Source organism: Pongo pygmaeus, chromosome 13 (genome assembly GCF_028885625.2).
Source record: "Pongo pygmaeus isolate AG05252 chromosome 13, NHGRI_mPonPyg2-v2.0_pri, whole genome shotgun sequence".
NCBI lineage: Eukaryota > Metazoa > Chordata > Mammalia > Primates > Hominidae > Pongo > Pongo pygmaeus.
The window spans coordinates 84,885,606-84,905,992 of NC_072386.2; the positions used below are offsets into that span (position 1 = coordinate 84,885,606).

The 20,387-nt window shown below is 43.4% G+C and overlaps 1 protein-coding gene across 1 annotated transcript in view; it reads left to right on the plus strand.

Moving 5' to 3' along the window:
- Window positions 1-4,053: 4,053 nt before the first annotated feature.
- Window positions 4,054-20,387, plus strand: part of LOC129043716 (putative ankyrin repeat domain-containing protein 19) — a 39,758-nt gene continuing 23,424 nt past the window's right edge. The window contains exons 1-10 of the mRNA XM_054500605.1: window positions 4,054-4,234; window positions 4,827-5,038; window positions 6,368-6,592; window positions 10,001-10,046; window positions 10,533-10,746; window positions 11,214-11,267; window positions 12,072-12,188; window positions 12,729-13,425; window positions 15,763-15,877; window positions 16,040-16,213. Coding sequence (XP_054356580.1) covers window positions 13,220-13,425; window positions 15,763-15,877; window positions 16,040-16,213 — 495 coding nt within the window. The 5' untranslated portion in view covers window positions 4,054-4,234; window positions 4,827-5,038; window positions 6,368-6,592; ... (3 more) ...; window positions 12,072-12,188; window positions 12,729-13,219. The remainder of the gene's footprint in view (window positions 4,235-4,826; window positions 5,039-6,367; window positions 6,593-10,000; window positions 10,047-10,532; window positions 10,747-11,213; window positions 11,268-12,071; window positions 12,189-12,728; window positions 13,426-15,762; window positions 15,878-16,039; window positions 16,214-20,387) is intronic.

The window sequence follows — 20,387 nt, forward strand, 5'->3', positions numbered from 1 at the left end:
CCAGCTTTCCTCAGTGGAAATCAAGTGAAGTCATCATCTTGCAGTTCTTAGATCCTCTTTCCACCTGGCAGCTGGTTCTCTTGGGTAGCACTGTGGCTAATCCTTTTCTTGGTGCAGATCTTGCATTCTCAGAAACCACAGTTCCCTGTACTGACCTCCTTTTACTGAAACAGAGGTGCATAGCTCTGCTTTCTAGCTCAGTAGAGGATTCTTGAAATATAAAGTTTAACTCATTCCAAGAAAAGGTCTTAGGAGTGCAGCACTTCAAAATCAGGTAATGTTCAGGCAATTTATCAGAGACACATAGTAGATTAGTATTTTGACTTTCAAAATTTCAGAGCCAAGTTGTGTTCTCTAGAGAAGCATTGTGGTATAACAGCATTGTGGTATATCATACAGAAGGGATGGTCTTAACTTCTCCAAACAAACAAGCTTGAAGTAAGATAAAGGAGAAATTGCATTTGATTTCTTAACACTTAAAGCACATTATGTTTATTTTACTTCTGTGAAGACTAAAAATCATTTCATAATGTTCTCCTTATTTCCTCATTGAGAAAAGGAAAATAAAAATTAAATACTAGATTGATTAATAAATACTCAAAGCTTATCTTTTAGAATTTTAGTTAATTCAAATCAGGTAAATGTCTGATTTTGATTGTGTAACCAAGTATTTTCAAATCGTATGTCTTCTTGCTTCCCAGTCTTATTTCCTAACTTGAGGGGAAATTGTAAGGAGACACCGTTGCCTTGTTATCAGAGTTCACAATTGAAGGAGTTTTAGGAAAAGTTCCTCCTCAGCAGCTTGTCTTTCTCCTGGTTATCTGCTGCTTCTCAATAGTGTTTGCCATCAATAAATTAACCTCAACATTTATTAGATCCTACTTTAAAGGAGACTGTTTTCTGCTGCATAAGTTATGTTTCCTGTTGTCTCTTTTTAAAGCTTATTTTTCTAACAATTACCCAGAGTTTTGTGGCTTAAAAGAAAAACACTGATTTTGTTCATGAACCTGTGGTTTGGAAAAAGCTTGGCCAGGACAGCTTGCCTCTGCTTGCCTCAGCTTCCCTAGGAACAGCTGATCAGTTGGGGAAATGGAGTCGTCTGAAGTTTTGCTCACCCACGTGTTTGATGGTTGATGCTGGCCATTGGCTGGAAGCTTGGTTGGGGCAGGCAGTATGAACACTGACACTGGCACTGCCAGGTTCTCTTTGTGGCCTGATCTCTCTCACAATCTGGGGGCTGAGTTCCAAGGGAAAGCAGTCTGAGATCGAGAAGCCACATGGTATCCCTTTTACTGCATTCTATTCATTAGGAGGAACTCAGTAAGGTTGGCCCATATTCTGTTTTTTTAAATGGGATCAATGTAGCTTCTCTTTTGTTTGAATTGACACATATATGCATAATTATGGGTTACAGAGTGATATTTTGATGCATGTAAATACGGTGTAATGATCAAGCTAACTAGCACATTTACTACTTCAACCATTTTTCATTTCTTTGAATTGTGAACATTTACAATCTTCTGGCTTTTTAAAAATATACAATAAATCATAGTTAACCATATTCACCCTACAGTGCCGCAGAACACCAGCCTCATTCCTCTTATCTAACTGTAATTCTATATCCATTAACCAACCTACCTTCCCCTACTTCTTTGAGCTTTGTTGTTGTTGTTAAGAGACAGGGTCTTGCTAGTGTAGTCTGGGGCTCTGGGCAACTGTAGTCACCCAGACGGGAGACAGTGGTTTGATCATAGTTCACTGCAGCCTCCAACTCTTGGTCTCATGTGACCCTCACACCTCAGCCTCCTGAGCAGCAAGGATTACGGGCATGCACCATTGCACCTGTCTGATTTTTGACTTTATAGAGATATCTCCCTATGTTGCCCAGGTGCTCTGGAACTTTTGGCCTCAAGTGATTCTCCTGCCTTTGTCTTTCAAAGTCCTAGGAAATTACAGGCATCAGCCATGTTGCCCAGCCCTCAATTTTTCTTTAGCTCCCACACATGAGTGAGAATGTGCAATATTTAATCTTTCCGTGTCTGCACTTAACATTCTCCAGACTGATCCACGTGGCCATGAGTAACAGGATTTAATTCCTTTATAAGGTGAATAGTATTCCATTGTGTATGTGTGCCACAGTTTTTTGTCTTTTCATTTGGTGGTGGATATGTAGGTTGATTCCATACATTAGCCATTGTGAATAGTGCTGCAATAAACATATGAGGGCAGGTATCCTTTTGATCTATTGTTTTCTTTTCTATTGCCTGAATACCCAGTAGTGGGCTTGCTGGATCCCTCGGCAGTTCCATTATTAATTTTTTTAGAAAACCTCATGTTGTTTTCTATAGTGGCTGCACTAATTTACCTTCCCACTAACAGCATGTAAGCGTTTACTGTTCTCTGGAACCTCGCCAGCATTTTTTTTTTATCTTTTCAATGATAGTAATTTATTCAAATTGTAACAAGATTATATCACATTGTAGATGTGATTTGTATTTCCCTGAGGATTAGTGATACTGAGCATTTTTAAATTTATTTATTGGCTATTTGTATTTCTTTTTTCTAAAAAAAAAGTATAGTTAGATATTTTGCCCAATTTTGAACTCAGATTTTTTTTTACTGTCAAGTTGTTTGAGTTTCTTGTATATTTTGGATATTAGTCCCTTATTAGATTAATAGCTTGACAACATTTTCTCCCATTCTACAAGTTTTCTCTTCACTCAGTTGTTAGCTGGACAGAAGCTTTTTAGCTTAATGTAGTACCATTTGTCTAACATTTGTTTTTTGCCTATGCTTCCAATGTCTTACCCATAAAAATCTTTGTGCAGACTAATGTCTTCAAGCATTTTCCCTATATTTACTTATAGTAGTTTGATAATTTTGGGCCTTATATTTCAGTCTTCAATCGATTCTGAGTTTATTTTGTTATATTGTGTTACATAGGAAGCTATTATCATTCTTCTCCATGTGGATATTTAGTTTTCCCATTGCCATTCGTTGGAGAGGCAGTCCTTTCCCCAGTGTTTGTTCTTGGCACCTTCACCCAAAATCAGTTGGCTGGAAATATGTGGATTTATTTCTGGGTGCTGTATTCTATGGCCTTTACCCCAAGAATCATTACTTCTTAAAATGCATTCAAATTAGCATGAAACATTTGCAGTTTAAGGAAAGGCTTATGGCATCAGAATCCTTATTTACAGGATTCATTATTTTGTGTTTTTTTGAGATAGGGTCTTGTCTGTCATCTAGGAAGAAGGGCAGTGATGTGGTCATAATTCACTGCAGCCCTGAACTCTGGGTACAAGCCATCTTTTTTGCCTCAGTCTCCCAACTAGCTGGGTTTACAGGCATGAGCCACCATGCCCGGCTAATTTTAAAATATATTTTTGTAGAGATGGAGGTCTCACTATGTTGCTCTGGCTGATCTCAAATTCCTGGCCTCAAGTGATCTTTCTGCCACAGCCTTTTAAAGTGCTGGGATTACAGGCATGAGCCACCATGCCTAGTATAGAGTATTATATTATTTTCAAAGTCTTATTCCTAGAGCCATTTATTGACTTTGGCCTAAATAACTCAATATGATATCTCTGAAACTTTTTTTGACATATGGGGAATGATAGTGAGGGAAGGGGGTTAGATACTTTTTAGTAAGAGATAACTTAGTGCCTTTTAAGGAGGAACAAAAAAAATTATCAGAAAAATAAAAGTAAGATGAAGTGCAAAAGTTCTGTGGCAAAGATGATGATAGTAAATAATATATTTTTGTGACTCATGGTAGCTTTAACTTTGTTCTTAAAATTCTGAGTAATTTAAGGGTTCACATTTGAAGAATCTACTGCATTACAGATAATAATTTATTGCAAGTAAATGCATTTCAAAATTTGCTATTAGTTTTGTATTAGATTATTCTCAGCCTACTTCATTATCAAGCTATACTATTTTATTCATGCAGTTTGATGATCTTACGGCATAGAAGGAAGCTGTATCTTCAAAATGTGTCAATTTGGCTAAAGACAATCAAGTTCTTCAACAGGAGTTATTATCTATGAAAAAAGTACCACAGAAATGTGAAAAACTTGAGAAGGATAAAAAGATGTTGGAAGAAGAAATATTAAATCTTAAGACACATATGGAAAACAATATGGTAGAACTTAGTAAACTAGAAGAATATAGATCAGAGCTAAATGAAAGGGCAATGCAGACAGTAGAAAAATTAGAAGAAATCCATTTACAGGTTAGTTTTTTAAATCAGGTAAGTTTATCTGTAATGTGCTTTCATTTATTTCACTGCAAATTATATTTTGGATATGTATATATTGTGTTTCCTCTGCCTCTCTTGTAGCAATTTTCTTTGTAGAGTTCTAGAAAAAAAATGGCATCTGTTTTTTCTTTTAAATATTTAAATTTCCATTATTATTATAACAAAATCAATCTTTCAGAGTAATGATTCTCACTGTGGAGTCATTTGATGATTAAGACCAGTTGGCATAAGAAAAAATTGTGATTTAGAAATTATGTGATACTTTTGAATTGGTCTTAAGCTACATTGTTGGTTGATCACTTTTTAAAATTTTGAATGGATTCTGTTACTTTTTATATGACCAGATTACATTAATACTAACATAATTATGATTTCAAATTTTTATAAATCAGACTTAATTCTGAATTCAGTTATTAGTTTTGATATTGCTGATAAACATTTTAAGCTTCAGCCTCTTTTTTTAACATATTCAAAATTGCTCTTTGAATCACTGACTCAAAATGAAAGGCAACAAACACATTAGATTGTAATTGTTTTAAAAGTGTATTCTTTTCATTTGTTTTAGAAACAAGCACAATATGAAAAACAATTAGAGCAGTTAAACAAGGATCATATGGCTTCACTAAATAAGAAGAAACTCACAGTTAAAGATGTGGAACGTAAATTCTCCAAAATGGAAACTGCTTATGAAGAGGTTACAACTGAATTAGAAGAATATAAGGAAGCCTTTGCAGTAGCTTTGAAAGCTAACAATTCCATGTTAAAAAAATTAACGAAGTAAGTCAAAACATACACTCATAGAAAATGAATTAAACTCATTAATTTGTTTTGAAAGCATAATTTTCAAAACAGGATATAAGTAGAAAGTGAATGCTAATTTGACAATGTAATTTTGGAAAATAATGTTAGTAAATAATCTTACCTTTAAAATGTTAGTCAAGGATAGTTTCTGTCTCTCCTCTAATTTTTTTTTTTTTTTTGCTTTTGTGTGGCTTTTTTCCCCTGAAAAGTCTCATGTAGCTAATCTGTTAGTTTTTTTAATAAGTATTTTTGAAGCTTTATAATTAATAAAGTGATCATTATAAAATTACTTGTCAGAATTTCCCTAAATAGAAATATTAATGCGTTTAATTTATTTTTCAGTAGATCACAACCTAAACCGAAAGTGTCAAGTGGTACTGCTACTCTGGGCACAATCATTTTTGATTGTGATCTTTAGTATTATCACTAGAGGGTGCCTCAAGAAAGACTATTTTTGTAACATTTTCAAGATGTTACAGAAAGGCATCCTTGTGAAATAGGGAATAATTATCACAGGAATTTAAAGAAGTGTAATTCACAAAGTGGTTAGAAAATAACACCTTGTTCAGCCTGAAGGGGTGTGTGGAAGGCAGAAAGAACAAGCCCCACCTCCAGTGCGTTGGTCACAGTGCTGGGAGCTAATTGCCTTCAGAGATGCTTTAGTTCTTTTTGGTCCCCAACCAGACAATCTAGTTCTCCCCTAGGAGTTGTTGCTCTGAATTATTCCTCAGTGCCAAATGTTTAATCGTTCCTAGATAATGGGTGAAATGTACAACGGTGAAACCTAAAACTGGCTTACTAAACACAAGTATTCCTAGTTTTTTTCATTCATTTTAGTTTTCTTAACCTACATTAAGGAGTACAACATGATGTTTTGATATAATTACTTCTAGTGAAGTGGTTCTTATAATCAAGCAAATCAACATATTCATTTTCCCACATTATTACCCTTTAAATACAAGTATTTGTAATGGAATCTTCAGAATCTTACAATTAGAGCCATTTTAGAAGGCAGCAAGTTTTACCTTTTGAGCCATACATCACTGATAGCCATTTCTCTTCCCTGTCTACTTTGTTTGAACTGCTTGTTCAGTAGAAATCACCTTAGAAACACAGGTACTTCTTTAGAACGATTTTAAAATTATAATTCCTTACAACAGGTATGCTCTCACACACCTTCAGTGTGAAAACATTCTTTAGTGGATAATTTGGTTTACTCTCAGGGCAAGTTTTTAAAAACTGCAAGTCATTAAGAATCATTTAAGGAAAAATGAAATACTAAGCATTTGTCTTTGCTATCTTTAGGGATTGAATAAGAAAATAGCAATGATCAGCACTAAGCTCCTTACGGAGAAAGAGCAGGTGAAATATTTTCTCAGCACTCTTCCTACGAGGCCAGACCCAGAGTCACCTTGTGTTGAAAATCTTAGTAGTATAGGACGCAACAGAAAATATATTGCCAAAATGCCCATAAGAATTCCTACTTCAAACCCACAGACTTCAAATAACTGCGAGAACTCCTTGACTGAGGTTAGTTATGTGACCGTTTCTCTTTTGGGTTTCATTTCTCTAATATAATTCTTGTTTTTAATTTGGTGAAATACTGAGTTATTCTGTTGACTTATGCATGTTAAGTAAAGATTATAATTAGCTGTGTTAACACAGAAAGGAAATGGGAATGTTACATTTTGCTCTCATTTTCAAGAGATACCCATTTGCTAACTTTATTCAATAAATGTGACTAAACTGACACATTTAAAATTTATTTAAAAGCTGCATTTAAGTTAGGTTTTAGAAATTGCATGTTATTGCCTGATAACTGACGATATACTTTGAGATGCTTTGGCTTACTCTCTAATTGATTGTAGTTTAGCTGTGGTTCACACCACATTTTTTTTTTTTTTTGAGGCAGTGTCTCACTCTGTCGCCCAGGCTGGAGTGTCATGGTGCCATCTCAGCTCACTGTAACCTCCACTGCCTGGGTTCAAGCGATTCTCCTGCCTCAGCCTCCTGAGTAGCTGAGACTACAGGCGCCCACCATTACACCCAGCTAACGTTTGTATTTTTAGTAGAGACAGGGTTTCACCATATTGGCCGGGCTGTTCTCGAAATCCTGACCTTGTGGTCTGCCTGCCTCAGGCTCCCAAAGTGCTGGGATTACAGGCTTGAGTCACCGTGCCTGGCTCATGTCACTTTTAAAGTTTCTTTGCACCAGCCAGGTGCGGTGGCTTATGCCTGTAATCCCAGCACTTTGGGAGGCTGAGGCAGGTGTGTCACAAGGTCAGGAGTTCAAGACCAGCCTGGCCAAGATGGTGAAACCCCGTCTCTACTAAAAGTACAAAAAAAATTAGCTGGGTGTGGTGGTGGGCACCTGTAATCCCAGCTACTAGGGAGGCTGAGGCAGAGAATTGCTTGAACCCGGGAGGCAGAGGTTGCGGTGAGCAGAGTTTGCGCCACTGCACTACAGCCTGGGTGACAGGGCAAGACTCCGTCTTGAAAATAAAAAATTTTTGAAAAAGTTTATTTGCACCATCTCAACTCTTCTCATCCATAATCACAACTGAATGATTGGCATCCAAACACTTTACCCCACATATGGATGTTTATTATATAGTAGAATCCAAAATAATTGCATTTTATGAATTACACAAAACACTAAAATGTTCATTTCCATTTTTATGTTAAAAGCTTTGTGCTTGGCCAGGTGCAGTGGCTGACACTTGTAATCCCAACATTTTGGGAGGCCAAGGCAGGCGGATCACCTGAGGTCAGGAGTTTGAGACCAGCCTGGCCAACACGATGAAACCTGTCTCTACTAAAAATACAAAAATTAGCAAGGCATGTTGGCAGTCATGTGTAATCTCAGATACTTGGGAGGCTGAGGCAGGAGAGTCACTTGAACCCAGGAGACAGAGGTTGCAGTGAGCCAAGATCATACCACTGCACTATAGCCTGGATGATGGAGATTCCATCTCAAAAAAAAAAAAAAAAAAAGTTTTGTGCTTTTCTTACATAAGAGTACATCCTCTGACTATAAAAATCCTGGAAGAAAACCTAGGAAATACTCTTCTGGACATCATACTTGTCAATTAATTTATGACTAAGTCCTCAAAAGCAATTGCAAGCGTAACAAAAATTGACAAATGTGATCTAATTAAGCTAAAGAGCTTCTGCACAGCATGAGAAACTATCACGGATTTAACAGACAGCCTAAAGAATGGAAGAAAATATTCACAAATTATGGATACAGCAAACTCCTATTATCCAGAATCCATAAGAGACCTAAACAAATCAACAAGCAAAAAATAAACAACACCAGTAAAAATGGGCAAAGGACATGAACAGACACTTCTCAAAATAACACATGTAAGTGGCCCACAAGCATAAAAAATGCTTACCATTGCTAATCATTAGAAAAATGCAAGACAAAACATCAGTGAGATACCATTTCATACAAATCAGAATGACTTTTGTTAAAAAGTTAAAAACATAAAAAAGTTAAAAAAAACAATGTTGGGGAGGCTGTCGAGAAAAGGGAACACACACCATGTGTGGCAATGTAAATTAGTTCAGCTACTATGGGAGCAGTTTGGAAATTAAGAACTAAGAATCACCATTGGATGTAGCAACCCCATTACTATACTAGGGGTATAACAAAAGGACAATAAATCATTGTAACAAAAAGATGCGTGCACATGTATTTTCATTGCAGCACTATTCACAATAGCAAAGACATGGAGTCAATCCAGGTGCATCCAAGGTAGATTGAAAATCCAAGGTAGATTGGAAAATTCCATATATACCACGGAATACTATGCAGCCAGAAAAAGAACAAAATCATGTCCTTTGCAGCAACATGGATACAGCTGGAATCCACTCTCCTAAGCAAACTAACACGAAACAGAAACCAAATATCTCATGTTTTCATTCATGTGGGAGCTACACATTGGGTGCACATTGTCATAAACATGGGAATAACAGACACTGGGAAATAAGAACAGGGAGGGACAGAGTGGGCCAGGGCTGAAAAGCTACTTATTGGGTCCTATGCTCACTATCTGTGTGATGGGTTCAATTGTACTCCAAACCTTGGCATCCCTCAATATACCTTTGGAAGAAACCTACACAGGTATCACCTTAATTTAGAATACAAACTAGAAAAAAAAAAAACAAGAAAAATTTACTATAAAAAAAGTTTACTATAAGTAGAGAATAGAAGTTTCATTTTAAGATAAAATTTATTGAAGTAAAAAATGGATTAAACTTTTATAAAGGGCAGAATTTTGCTAAGAATTTCGAAGCAATGCATTCATTGCAAAAGATGACTTTAATTATTTAATTTTTTTTTTTTTTTTTTTTTTTTTTGAGTCAGGGTCTCACTCTGTCGCCAGGCTGGAGTGCTGTGGTGCAATCTTGGCTCACTGCAACCTCCACCTCCTGACTTCAAGCAATTCTCCTGCCTTAGCCTCCCTGGGACAGGTGTGTGTCACCACGCCCAGCTAATTTTTGTATTTTTAGTAGAGATGGTGTTTCCCCATGTTGGCCAGGATGGGCTCAATCTCCTGACCTCATGATCTGCCTGCCTTGGCTTCCCCAAGCTGGGATTACAGGCATAAGTCACCACACCTGGCCATTGTTTAACCTTTGTACTAATAAAACACTACCTTTCTAAAATCATGTATATGCAATAGACCAATATTAACTGTATTTTTGTCAGATTACTCTAAACAGCATTACACAGATACATCCTCTGTTATCTAAACTTAAAATAAGTAGAAATTTTAGTTTATTTATGTGATTAGTTTTCTATTTAAGCAAACTTCAAGTTATGTCTAGTCACTAAAAATACTAAAAGCCACATTTTGTAAGTGATATATTATTTTCATGATAATGTTCATTGTTTAACTTAAACATTATTATTATTTTTACTTATTTTAGATGGAGCCGGACTGTGTAGAACAAATAATTAGAGAAACAAAGAGAAGTATGTTGCCAAAATTTATTAATTAAATTTAGGTTTATTTTAGAAATAAAGTGTAAATAGTAAATGGCATTCCTTTTGATTGTTGGGTTAGTAGGTACTATGTCAGGTATTTTTTTTCTTACGCACATCTAATGAAAGATGTGAAAACAAAAACTTTCACAGAGAAGACTTTACTTATGCACCATAAATTCATCACATTCCATAGCTTAAAAATTCCCAAGAAGTCTATGCATCTCTTTTTCACTGGCTCTACAATTTCTTCACTTTTGCCATCCTCATGGAACTGTCAGCCAGCACACTGAAACGATTCTCAGAAAACAAAGGCATCATCAAGTTCTCAGGGTTTTGGTAGAGACTGAAGGCCAACAGACTTCAGACTCATTCAGAAATCCTTAGCTAAGCAATAACCCTTCATAAGCAGTCACCTGATGTGACATTTTAAATCTCCTGTCATTTACTGTGTCATTGGCTTACGTCTGTTCTCAGGAAAAGTTCCCAATTTTTCACCATGAAATAAAAACACCCACGTCAATGTGATTCTTGTCAAGTTACTCAGCCTCGTCTCTCGCCACTTACCACACTCTGCCCTTTGCTCCAGCACCAAACTGGATGGACTGGAACTCCTCAGGGCTCTTCCTCACCTCAGGCTCTTTGCCTTCGCCTCTTCCCTCTATCTGGCAAGCTTTTCGTTGTCCTTCAGGTATCAACCTATGTTATCTCCTCCACCAGAAAGCCCATGATATTGACATAAAAGTGGGATCGATGTCCCTTCTGTGTGTTCCAGTAGTGCCCTGCTGTATACCTGTCATGGTATCTATGACTCTATATGGACATTCCCTGCCTGTCTGTTTTTTTAGGTTATAGCCTATGACTATTGGGAGGTGGACCATACCATCTTCATCTTGTAATTCCAGTGCTGGTTCTGGTACCTTAGCACGTGGCTGTTGCTTACATGAATGAAGAATGAAAAAGCTCTGATATTTAAACATAATTAGAATTAATGCCATGTGTAAATTAGCTAATAGTAATTTAGTATTGTAAACGTACATACATATTTCTCATTCATATTAACTCTGATAAAATTCTCAACTCTATAGTTTTTAAACTCACACTTAGTTAACTGAAGAGTTTTAGGTAAAGAACATAACTTTTTCTTTTTCTTTCCAGCTATTGCTGTGTTGGACACTTGCTCCCATCTACTTTCTTCTCTAGAATCCACTGGTAAGCCACATCTAATGAAGAGAATATTTAACCATAAAGTCTTAAGGAAAAATTGTATGATTTAAAAGATTATAAAACTTTATTACTGGGCTATTTACGCAGCATTTTAATTGTTTCTCATAAAATATATAACATTACAATATTTACTGAAGTAGGATATTTTTGTATCATATGTATGATGATAATTTATACGCTATTTTAAGTGATGTTTTTTAGCATCCTTAAGTTTTAAGTGGATCTTGCAAATGAAAACCAGTATTATTGAGTTAGACATACTCAAATTGCTCAAATGTCAGCTGTTTAAACAGCCAAATAACCGAGTCATCATTGATACTTTAGTAAAGGTCATCGAAGGCTTCTTTGCATTTTACAGTTTTTATTACTTAGGAGAGTTAAGGAGTACCTCCCAGGTTTGTCCATGCTAATGTTACGATTTTCTTTTTGTAGTTCAACCGTATTTTGTATGGAGATACTTTGAGGCTCTGTAAATATCTGGCTACTCCTCAGAACCCACTAGATTTAGCATTTCATGGATGACTTGTGTTTGAACAATTATTACTACAATGGTTGCCAGATGATTATTTTCGTATTCTGTTCTTTGTTCTACATGGAGAAATAAAACCAATAAATAAGGGAAAGGGGAAAGCTCATGATTCTGGTGCTCCAATTCCCCAAGATTAGGCCAGTGGTAGACATTTCAAGCTGACTTTATGTCTTTATGATTTGTCCCCGTTACTCTATCAGCACTTTTTTACTTTCTGGCACAAGATGTTCTAAGCTAATCTTGTATTTTCTCTGCCCCAGCCCTGGAATGGGTAATTTTTCTTATAAGCAGAGGTGGAGCCACTGAAGAAGCACAGGCGAGCCCTCCCCAGCACGCACTCACTAGTGCCGAACAGAACTGCTGCCGCATCCACTGAGGTACCAAGAAACTTAGCAAAGGGCCTTCTGACTGTCTGGGGACCGTCCTCATGTGGTCCCCTGGCTCAGCCTCAAAGGTTGTGGATTAGTCTTCCTGTAGCCTCCGTGCTGTGTCGGGGCTCTGTAGGAAGGGCCCTTGGAGACCCAGCAGCACAGAGTGTCTCGTCTGCCAAATGTCCCTCCCTTCCTCGCACTCTGACACTCAGGAATAGGGTAGATGGCGTTTCCAGGCTGTTCCAGGCCACCTCACTGTCTCCTTTGAGATGGGCCCAGAGGACGTTTGGGGGTGAGTGTGGAACTGGGCACCTGGAGCCTGAGGCCGACTGTCTCTCCCTGTGTCTTGGAGGAAAGCCTGTGTCCCAGAGAAACCCCCTGGGCCTGACCTCTGGGCCCACATGCAGCAGGGAGGGTCTGTGAGTTGAGGGGGTCATTGTCTGTGAGGTGAGGGAGACTTTGAGCACCGGGGCGGGAACCGGCCCTCAACCCCCATCCCCGGTGGCTGCGGAGGGTCCCCTGCCAGCGGCCCCGATCTCTCTTCAGAGGAGGAGTGGGGCAGGAGTCACGGCCAGGTGGGCCCTCGGGCTGGGCGATCTGCGCACCTGCGATTCCGGGACATCCCGGGCGAGCCCAGGAGAACCCGCAAGCCAGCGGCGCCTGCGACCGAGCTGCAGCCGCCCCCTGCAGGCCGCGCGCGCTTGGGAGCGGCTTCCGGAGTCCGGGCTGGCGCTGAGCTGTCGGCGCGCGCCTAACGGCTTCGCGGAGCTCACTCGTTCTGAGAGGTCGGAGGCTGCGAGTGTCGCTGCTGAAGGCTGTGGTGGACCGGGCTGGATCGCGGATTCTGAGCTACATCGCGGGTTTGGTGGTGGATTTTGGGTTTGGGGGTGGATCGCGGGTTTGGGGGTGGATACTGGATTTGGGGGTGGATCGCGGGTTGGGGGGGATCGCGGATTTGGAGCTTGGTGGGGGTGGAAAGGCCACGAAGAGCCGCGACGGCTCAGGAGCGGGTGGTGGGCGTCTGAGAAGTCGCCACCATGAGGAAGCTCTTCAGCTTCGGGAGACGCCTGGGCCAGGCGCTCCTGAGCTCCATGGACGAAGAGTACGCGGGTCGGGGGTACCACATCGGGGACTGGGAACTGCGGAAGATCCACAGGGCGGCCATCAAGGGCGACGCCGCGGAGGTGGAGCGCTGCCTGACGCGCAGGTTCCGGGACTTGGACGCCCGCGACAGAAAGGACAGGTAGCGGGGGCTCAGCCCGCGGTGGGAGGGGGCCCCAGGCCTGGCTTCCCTGCAGCCCCTGGGGCGGGGGTCTTGGAGGGCGCCGGGCACCCTCGGAGCCGCGGAGCCAAATGGAGCCTCAGCTGCTTTCCATCGCTGGCAATTCCCCGCCTGTAGCGCTTGGTGGAGAATTTGAGTGATTTAACTCCCAAAGTTAAGCATATGCACGTTTAAAACATGGGGCCATATGCATGATAGGGAGGTGCCTAATGAGAACTCATTCCCATGTCAAAAATACCATGAGCCATTTTCAATAGGCGAAGAGTTCTCAGATAAAACCCTGTGTCGGTTTTACATCCGAATCCACCTAGGTAGATAGGTTCTTTACTGGGGCTTCTTAGAGGGACACTGGGAAGTGGGAGGTGGGTTCCGTGTTCTTGAGTGAGAAGACTCAGTTTTCACAAAATATGAGCTCTTTCTATGTTTATCAGTTTTACATAAACCGAGTGAAAATATCAAGGTTTTTTTATTTTTGCGTGATACCTGCTGTCTACCTTACTATTGTGATGACATTTAAAAAATTGTATAATGGAGTGAAAAGACTTGCTCCTCTAGATATCAAAATGTGCTATTAATTCCCACAATTATTTACTAACAGCTGAAAAGACAAAACATGGAACAGAATAGGAAATCCAGAAACACTGAAATATATGTAAAATACAGATGTAGGGATTGATAATGGTAACATTTCAGATTAGTAGGAAAGGATGAGTTATTATTAAAATGCCTGCTCCTTGAAGAAAACTGATGAGATTTTATGTCACAAAAATGAGTTCCTAATGGAATACAAATTGAAATTTTTACATATGCAAATGAGTAAAGTACCAGAAGAAAACACCAATGCCTATTTATACAGGTACATTTTACATTGACAAAGGCCTTCCTAAGAATGACCTCACAAGCAGGCATTCTGAAGGTTGATTTAGCAAACTAAAAATTAAAATCCCCCGTGTATCAGAAAAAAAATTGACAAAAGATAACATACTTGAAAAATATTTACTATATATATATTTTTACGAATATATATATTAATAGATATTCAGACGAAAAGTGTATCTTCATCTTACAGGGAATTCTTTATTATATATATTGTATATAACTGATTGTACATATAAAAATTTTATATATTACTGATATATGTTATATCATATATAGAGATAGATAGATAAAAAGCATATCTTTATTTTACAGGGAATTCTTTCCAATCAAATCCGCAAGAAAGGAACTCTAAAAGTGAGCAAAGTACAATTTTTTGCAGAGCCACAAGTTACTTATGTGCATGGGAAAAAATCCCTAGTGTTTCTCATAAGAGAATTTAAGTTAGAACAGGAATGAGACTTTTCTATCCACAATGTTTGTGAGAAAAAAGAGCAGTGGTATTTACACTGCTGCTTAAAGTTTAAGTTACTGATGATTTTTCCAATAGATAATTTGGTGGCAATTACCACATTTTAAAAATGTATATGCCCTTACTCATCAATTCCATTGTATTAAAATACCTTTAGAAAACAGAGATACATGCACTTTGTTTTTCTCAGTGTTTATGTTAACAAGAACCCATAGAATGGATCCTATAAATAAATTTCATTTGCATCCATAGGATGGAATAATATGTGACCATCGAAAGTGGCAATAGGTATAGAAGTATGGGAGATGCCAGGAGTTTGAGACCAGCCTGGGCAACAGAGTGAGATTCCTACTCTACAGATATTTTTTAAAATTAGCTGAGCATGCTGGTGCACTCCTGTGGTCTCAGCTACTCAGGAGGCTGGGGCAGGAGGATTGCTTGAGCCTAGGAGTTCCAGGCTGCAGTGAGGTATAAACACCATTGCACTCCAGCCTGGGCAACAGACCAAGACTCTGTCTCAAAAAACAAAAATCTAACAATTATTGCGTTGTTGCTTGTTCTAGAAATGGTTCTAAATACTTTACATAGATTCTTATTTAAGCATCACAATGGTGTCCTGTGAGCTAGCTATTGTCATCTTTATTTTATTAATGAGGAAAATGAGGCACAGAAAGTCTAAGCAATAGCTGGTACCTGACCAAGTTCAAAGTAAAACTCAAGCCCTAGTTGAACAGAATCCAGACATCAAGCTCATTCTGTCCAAATAGGCTGCTGTTTCATTAAGGTAGGGGGCAGTAAGAGCTAATAAATATTGTACTTTCTTCAAGAGAAAATTATTTGTTTTGAAGGCAGAGGAATAACTTGCTATTCACTGTTTACAATTACATGAACCATTGTAGGTTTTGAGATACTGCACTACAATTTCCTGAAAACTCCTCTCGCTCTCCTAGGACTGTTCTACATTTGGCCTGTGCCCATGGCCGTGTGGAAGTGGTCACCCTCTTGCTGAGCAGAGGATGCCAGATCGACATCTGTGACAGACTAAGCAGGGCGCCTTTAATGAAGGTATACAGTAGCCAGCTCTTTCAGCATGAAATGGATTTGATTTAAATACATAGAATTAAAATGAATTTATCTCATTTAAATATAACTAGTTGGTGAAACCTGTGGAATATGTATTTTGAATTCTTAGAATTTATAGTCTAGTTTTTTATCTAACACTTGTAGGCTGTACACTGCCAGGAAGAGGCTTGTGCCATTATTCTCCTGGAACATGGTGCCAATCCAAACATTAAGGATATCTACGGCAACACTGCTCTCCATTATGCTTTGTATAATGAGGGGACTTCACTGGCAGAAAAACTGCTTTCTCACCGTGCAAATATTGAAGCACTAAACGAGGTACAGATCAATCAACTTTCTTTTCGAAATGTTTGTTTTAACACTGACATAGGTAAGAGTCAGTTTTTCATATTTGGAAGATCAAGTGTTCCTGAATGAAAACATTTTGAAATAACTTCATTGTCTAAGGTTTTACTTTAAATAGTGATACTTTTAAAGAAGCATTAGAAGGCACAGCTTCTTTAGTGCCCTTATGGGAAATATTTGTGAATTTGTTAAGGTAAAACATCTTCTTTTCAAGTATTTGTTTCCTACCCCAGGTGTATCATTTTTTCTAATTAGTGTAAAAAAAAACACAGGAAAAAATTTACCCTGGAAATAGGCTTTATGTTAAAACTCAAAACTAAAACAACTTACAATAAATGGAAATCTTGCTGCTGAATAAAAGAAACGGATGCATCTTTTAGTGGCAAGGTTTAAGAGGGAAAAATAGGAAGGGAAAAGGAGAGCAATCAAAAATATGTAGGTCACTTGGAAATTAGGTAATGAGGGAAAATGCCAAGAAGAGGTTTTTTTTTTAGTTTGTTGTTTTTCCAGTTTATGTATTGAGACAAAGCACTCTTCAGCTTTGGGGTAATCATTTTTGGTTTGGTAAACAGAGTGATTGAAACTTGCCTAAAAATTAATTTTTAGAGGACTCTCGGGAAACCAGATTGGCAGTGAATAGGTGGTGATGAAGTGAGAAACACTTCAGCAAAGGGTGGAACAAATTAGTAACTGACTTACTACCCATCCTGGCAAAAACAGCCACTTAGATAAGAGTCTAAACTCTCCTTTCAAGTCTAGAATGTCTTGGTGGGAAGGTGGGAGAAAAGGAGCTTTTTTTTTTTTTTTTTTTTTTTTTTTATTTCTGAAGTATTTATTGATCATTCTTGGGTGTTTCTCGGAGAGGGGGATATGGCAGGGTCATAGGATAATAGTGGAGAGAAGGTCAGGAGATAAACACATGAACAAAGGTCTCTGGTTTTCCTAGGCAGAGGACCCTGCGGCCTTCTGCAGTGTTTGTGCCCCTGAGTACTTGAGATTAGGGAGTGGTGATGACTCTTAAAGAGCATGCTGCCTTCAAGCATCTGTTTAACAAAGCACATCTTGCACCACCCTTAATCCATTTAACCCTGAGTTGACACAGCACATGTTTCAGAGAGCACGGGGCTGGGGGAAAGGCCATAGATCAACAGCATCCCAAGGCAGAAGAATTTCTCCTAGTCAGAACAAAATGGAGTCTCCTATGCCCACCCCTTTCTACACAGACACAGCAACAATCTGATCTCTCCTTCCTTTCCCCACACTTCCTCCCCTTCTCTTCAACAAAACCGCCATCGTCCTCATGGCCCGCTCCCGATGGTCGCTGTCTCTTCGGAGCTGTTGGGTACACCTCCCAGACAGGGCAGCCGGGCAGAGGCGCTCCTCACCTCCCAGACAGGGCGGCTGGGCAGAGGCGCCCCTCGCTTCCCAGACGGGGCCGCCCGGGCAGAGGCGCTCCTCTCCTCCCAGACGGGGCGGCCGGGCAGAGGCGCTCCTCACTTCCCCGACGGGGCCGCCCGGGCAGAGGCGCTCCTCGCTTCCCAGACGGGGCCGCCCGGGCAGAGGCGCTCCTCAGTTCCTCCCAGACCGGGTGGCAGCCGGGCAGAGGCGCTCCTCACCTCCCAGACGGGGCGGCCAGGCAGAGGCGCTCCTCACTTCCCCGACGGGGCGGCCGAGCAGAGGCGCTCCTCACTTCCCAGAGGGGGCGGCCGGGCAGAGGCGCTCCTCACTTCCCCGACGGGGCGGCCGAGCAGAGGCGCTCCTCACTTCCCAGAGGGGGCGGCCGAGCAGAGGCGCTCCTCACTTCCCAGAGGGGGCGGCCGGGCAGAGGCGCTCCTCACTTCCCAGACGGGGCGGCCGGGCAGAGACGCTCCTCACTTCCTCCCAGATGGGGTGGCGGCCAGGCAGAGGCGCTCCTCACCTCCCAGACGGGGTGGCGGCCAGGCAGAGGCGCTCCTCACCTCCCAGACAGGGCGGCCGGGCAGAGGCGCTCCTCACTTCCCAGACTGGGCGGCCGGGCAGAGGCGCTCCTCACCTCCTAGACGGGGCGACCAGGCAGAGGCGCTCCTCACTTCCCAGACGGTGTGGCGGCTGGGCAGAGGTGCTCCTCCCTTCCCAGATGGGGCAGCCAGGCAGAGGCGCTCCTCACTTCCCAGACGGTGTGGCGGCCGGGCAGAGGTGCTCCTCCCTTCCCAGATGGGGCAGCCAGGCAGAGGCGCTCCTCACTTCCCAGACGGTGTGGCGGCCGGGCAGAGGTGCTCCTCCCTTCCCAGATGGGGCAGCCAGGCAGAGGCGCTCCTCACTTCCTCCCAGACGGGGTGGCGGCCAGGCAGAGGCGCTCCTCACTTCCCAGAGGGGGCGGCCGGGCAGAGGTGCTCCTCACTTCCTCCCAGACGGGGTGGCAGCCGGGCAGAGGCACTCCTCACCTCCCAGACGGGGCGGCCGGGCAGAGGTGCTCCTCATCTCCCAGACGGGGCGGCCGGGCAGAGGTGCTCCTCATCTCCCAGACGGGGCAGCCGGGCAGAGGTGCTCCTCACTTCCTCCCAGACGGGGTGACGGCCGGGCAGAGGCACTCCTCACCTCCCAGACGGGGCGGCCGGGCAGAGGCGCTCCTCACCTCCCAGACGGAGTGGTCAGGCAGAGGCGCTCCTCACTTCCCATATGGGGTGGCGGCCGGGCAGAGGCGCTCCTCACTTCCCAGATGGGGCAGCCGGGCAGAGGTGCTCCTCACTTCCTCCCAGACGGGGTGGCAGCCGGGCAGAGGCGCTCCTCACCTCCCAGACGGGGTGGCCGGGCAGAGGCGCTCCTCCCTTCCCAGACGGAGTGGCCAGGCAGAGGCGCTCCTCACCTCCCAGACGGGGCGGCCGGGCAGAGGCACTCCTCACCTCCCAGAGTGGGCGGCCGGGCAGAGGCGCTCCTCACTTCCCAGAGTGGGCGGCCGGGCAGAGGCGCTCCTCACTTCCCAGAGTGGGCGGCCGGGCAGAGGCGCTCCTCACTTCCCATAGGGGGTGGCAGCCGGGCAGAGGCGCTCCTCACTTCCCAGATGGGGCAGCTGGGCAGAGGTGCTCCTCACTTCCTCCCAGACGGGGTGGCGGCCAGGCAGAGGCGCTCCTCACTTCCTCCCAGACGGGGTGGCGGCCAGGCAGAGGCGCTCCTCACCTCCCAGACGGGGCGGCCGGGCAGAGGCACTCCTCACCTCCCAGAGTGGGCGGCCGGGCAGAGGCGCTCCTCACTTCCCAGAGTGGGCGGCCGGGCAGAGGCGCTCCTCACTTCCCAGAGTGGGCGGCCGGGCAGAGGCGCTCCTCACTTCCCATAGGGGGTGGCAGCCGGGCAGAGGCGCTCCTCACTTCCCAGATGGGGCAGCTGGGCAGAGGTGCTCCTCACTTCCTCCCAGACGGGGTGGCGGCCAGGCAGAGGCGCTCCTCACCTCCCAGACGGGGCGGCCGGGCAGAGGCACTCCTCACCTCCCAGACGGGGCGGCCGGGCAGAGGCGCTCCTCACCTCCCAGAAGGGGCGGCTGGGCAGAGGCGCTCCTCACCTCCCATATGGGGTGGCAGCCGGGCAGAGGCGCTCCTCACTTCCCAGACGGGGTGGCGGCCAGGCAGAGGCGCTCCTCACTTCCCAGACGGGGCAGCCGGGCAGAGGTGCTCCTCACTTCCTCCCAGACGGGGTGACGGCCGGGCAGAGGCACTCCTCACCTCCCAGACGGGGCGGCCGGGCAGAGGCGCTCCTCACCTCCCAGACGGAGTGGTCAGGCAGAGGCGCTCCTCACTTCCCATATGGGGTGGCGGCCGGGCAGAGGCGCTCCTCACTTCCCAGATGGGGCAGCCGGGCAGAGGTGCTCCTCACTTCCTCCCAGACGGGGTGGCAGCTGGGCAGAGGCGCTCCTCACCTCCCAGACGGGGTGGCCGGGCAGAGGCGCTCCTCCCTTCCCAGACGGAGTGGCCAGGCAGAGGCGCTCCTCACCTCCCAGAGTGGGCGGCCGGGCAGAGGTGCTCCTCATTTCCTCCCAGACGGGGTGGCGGCCAGGCAGAGGCGCTCCTCACCTCCCAGACGGGGCGGCCGGGCAGAGGCACTCCTCACCTCCCAGAGTGGGCGGCCGGGCAGAGGCGCTCCTCACTTCCCAGAGTGGGCGGCCGGGCAGAGGCGC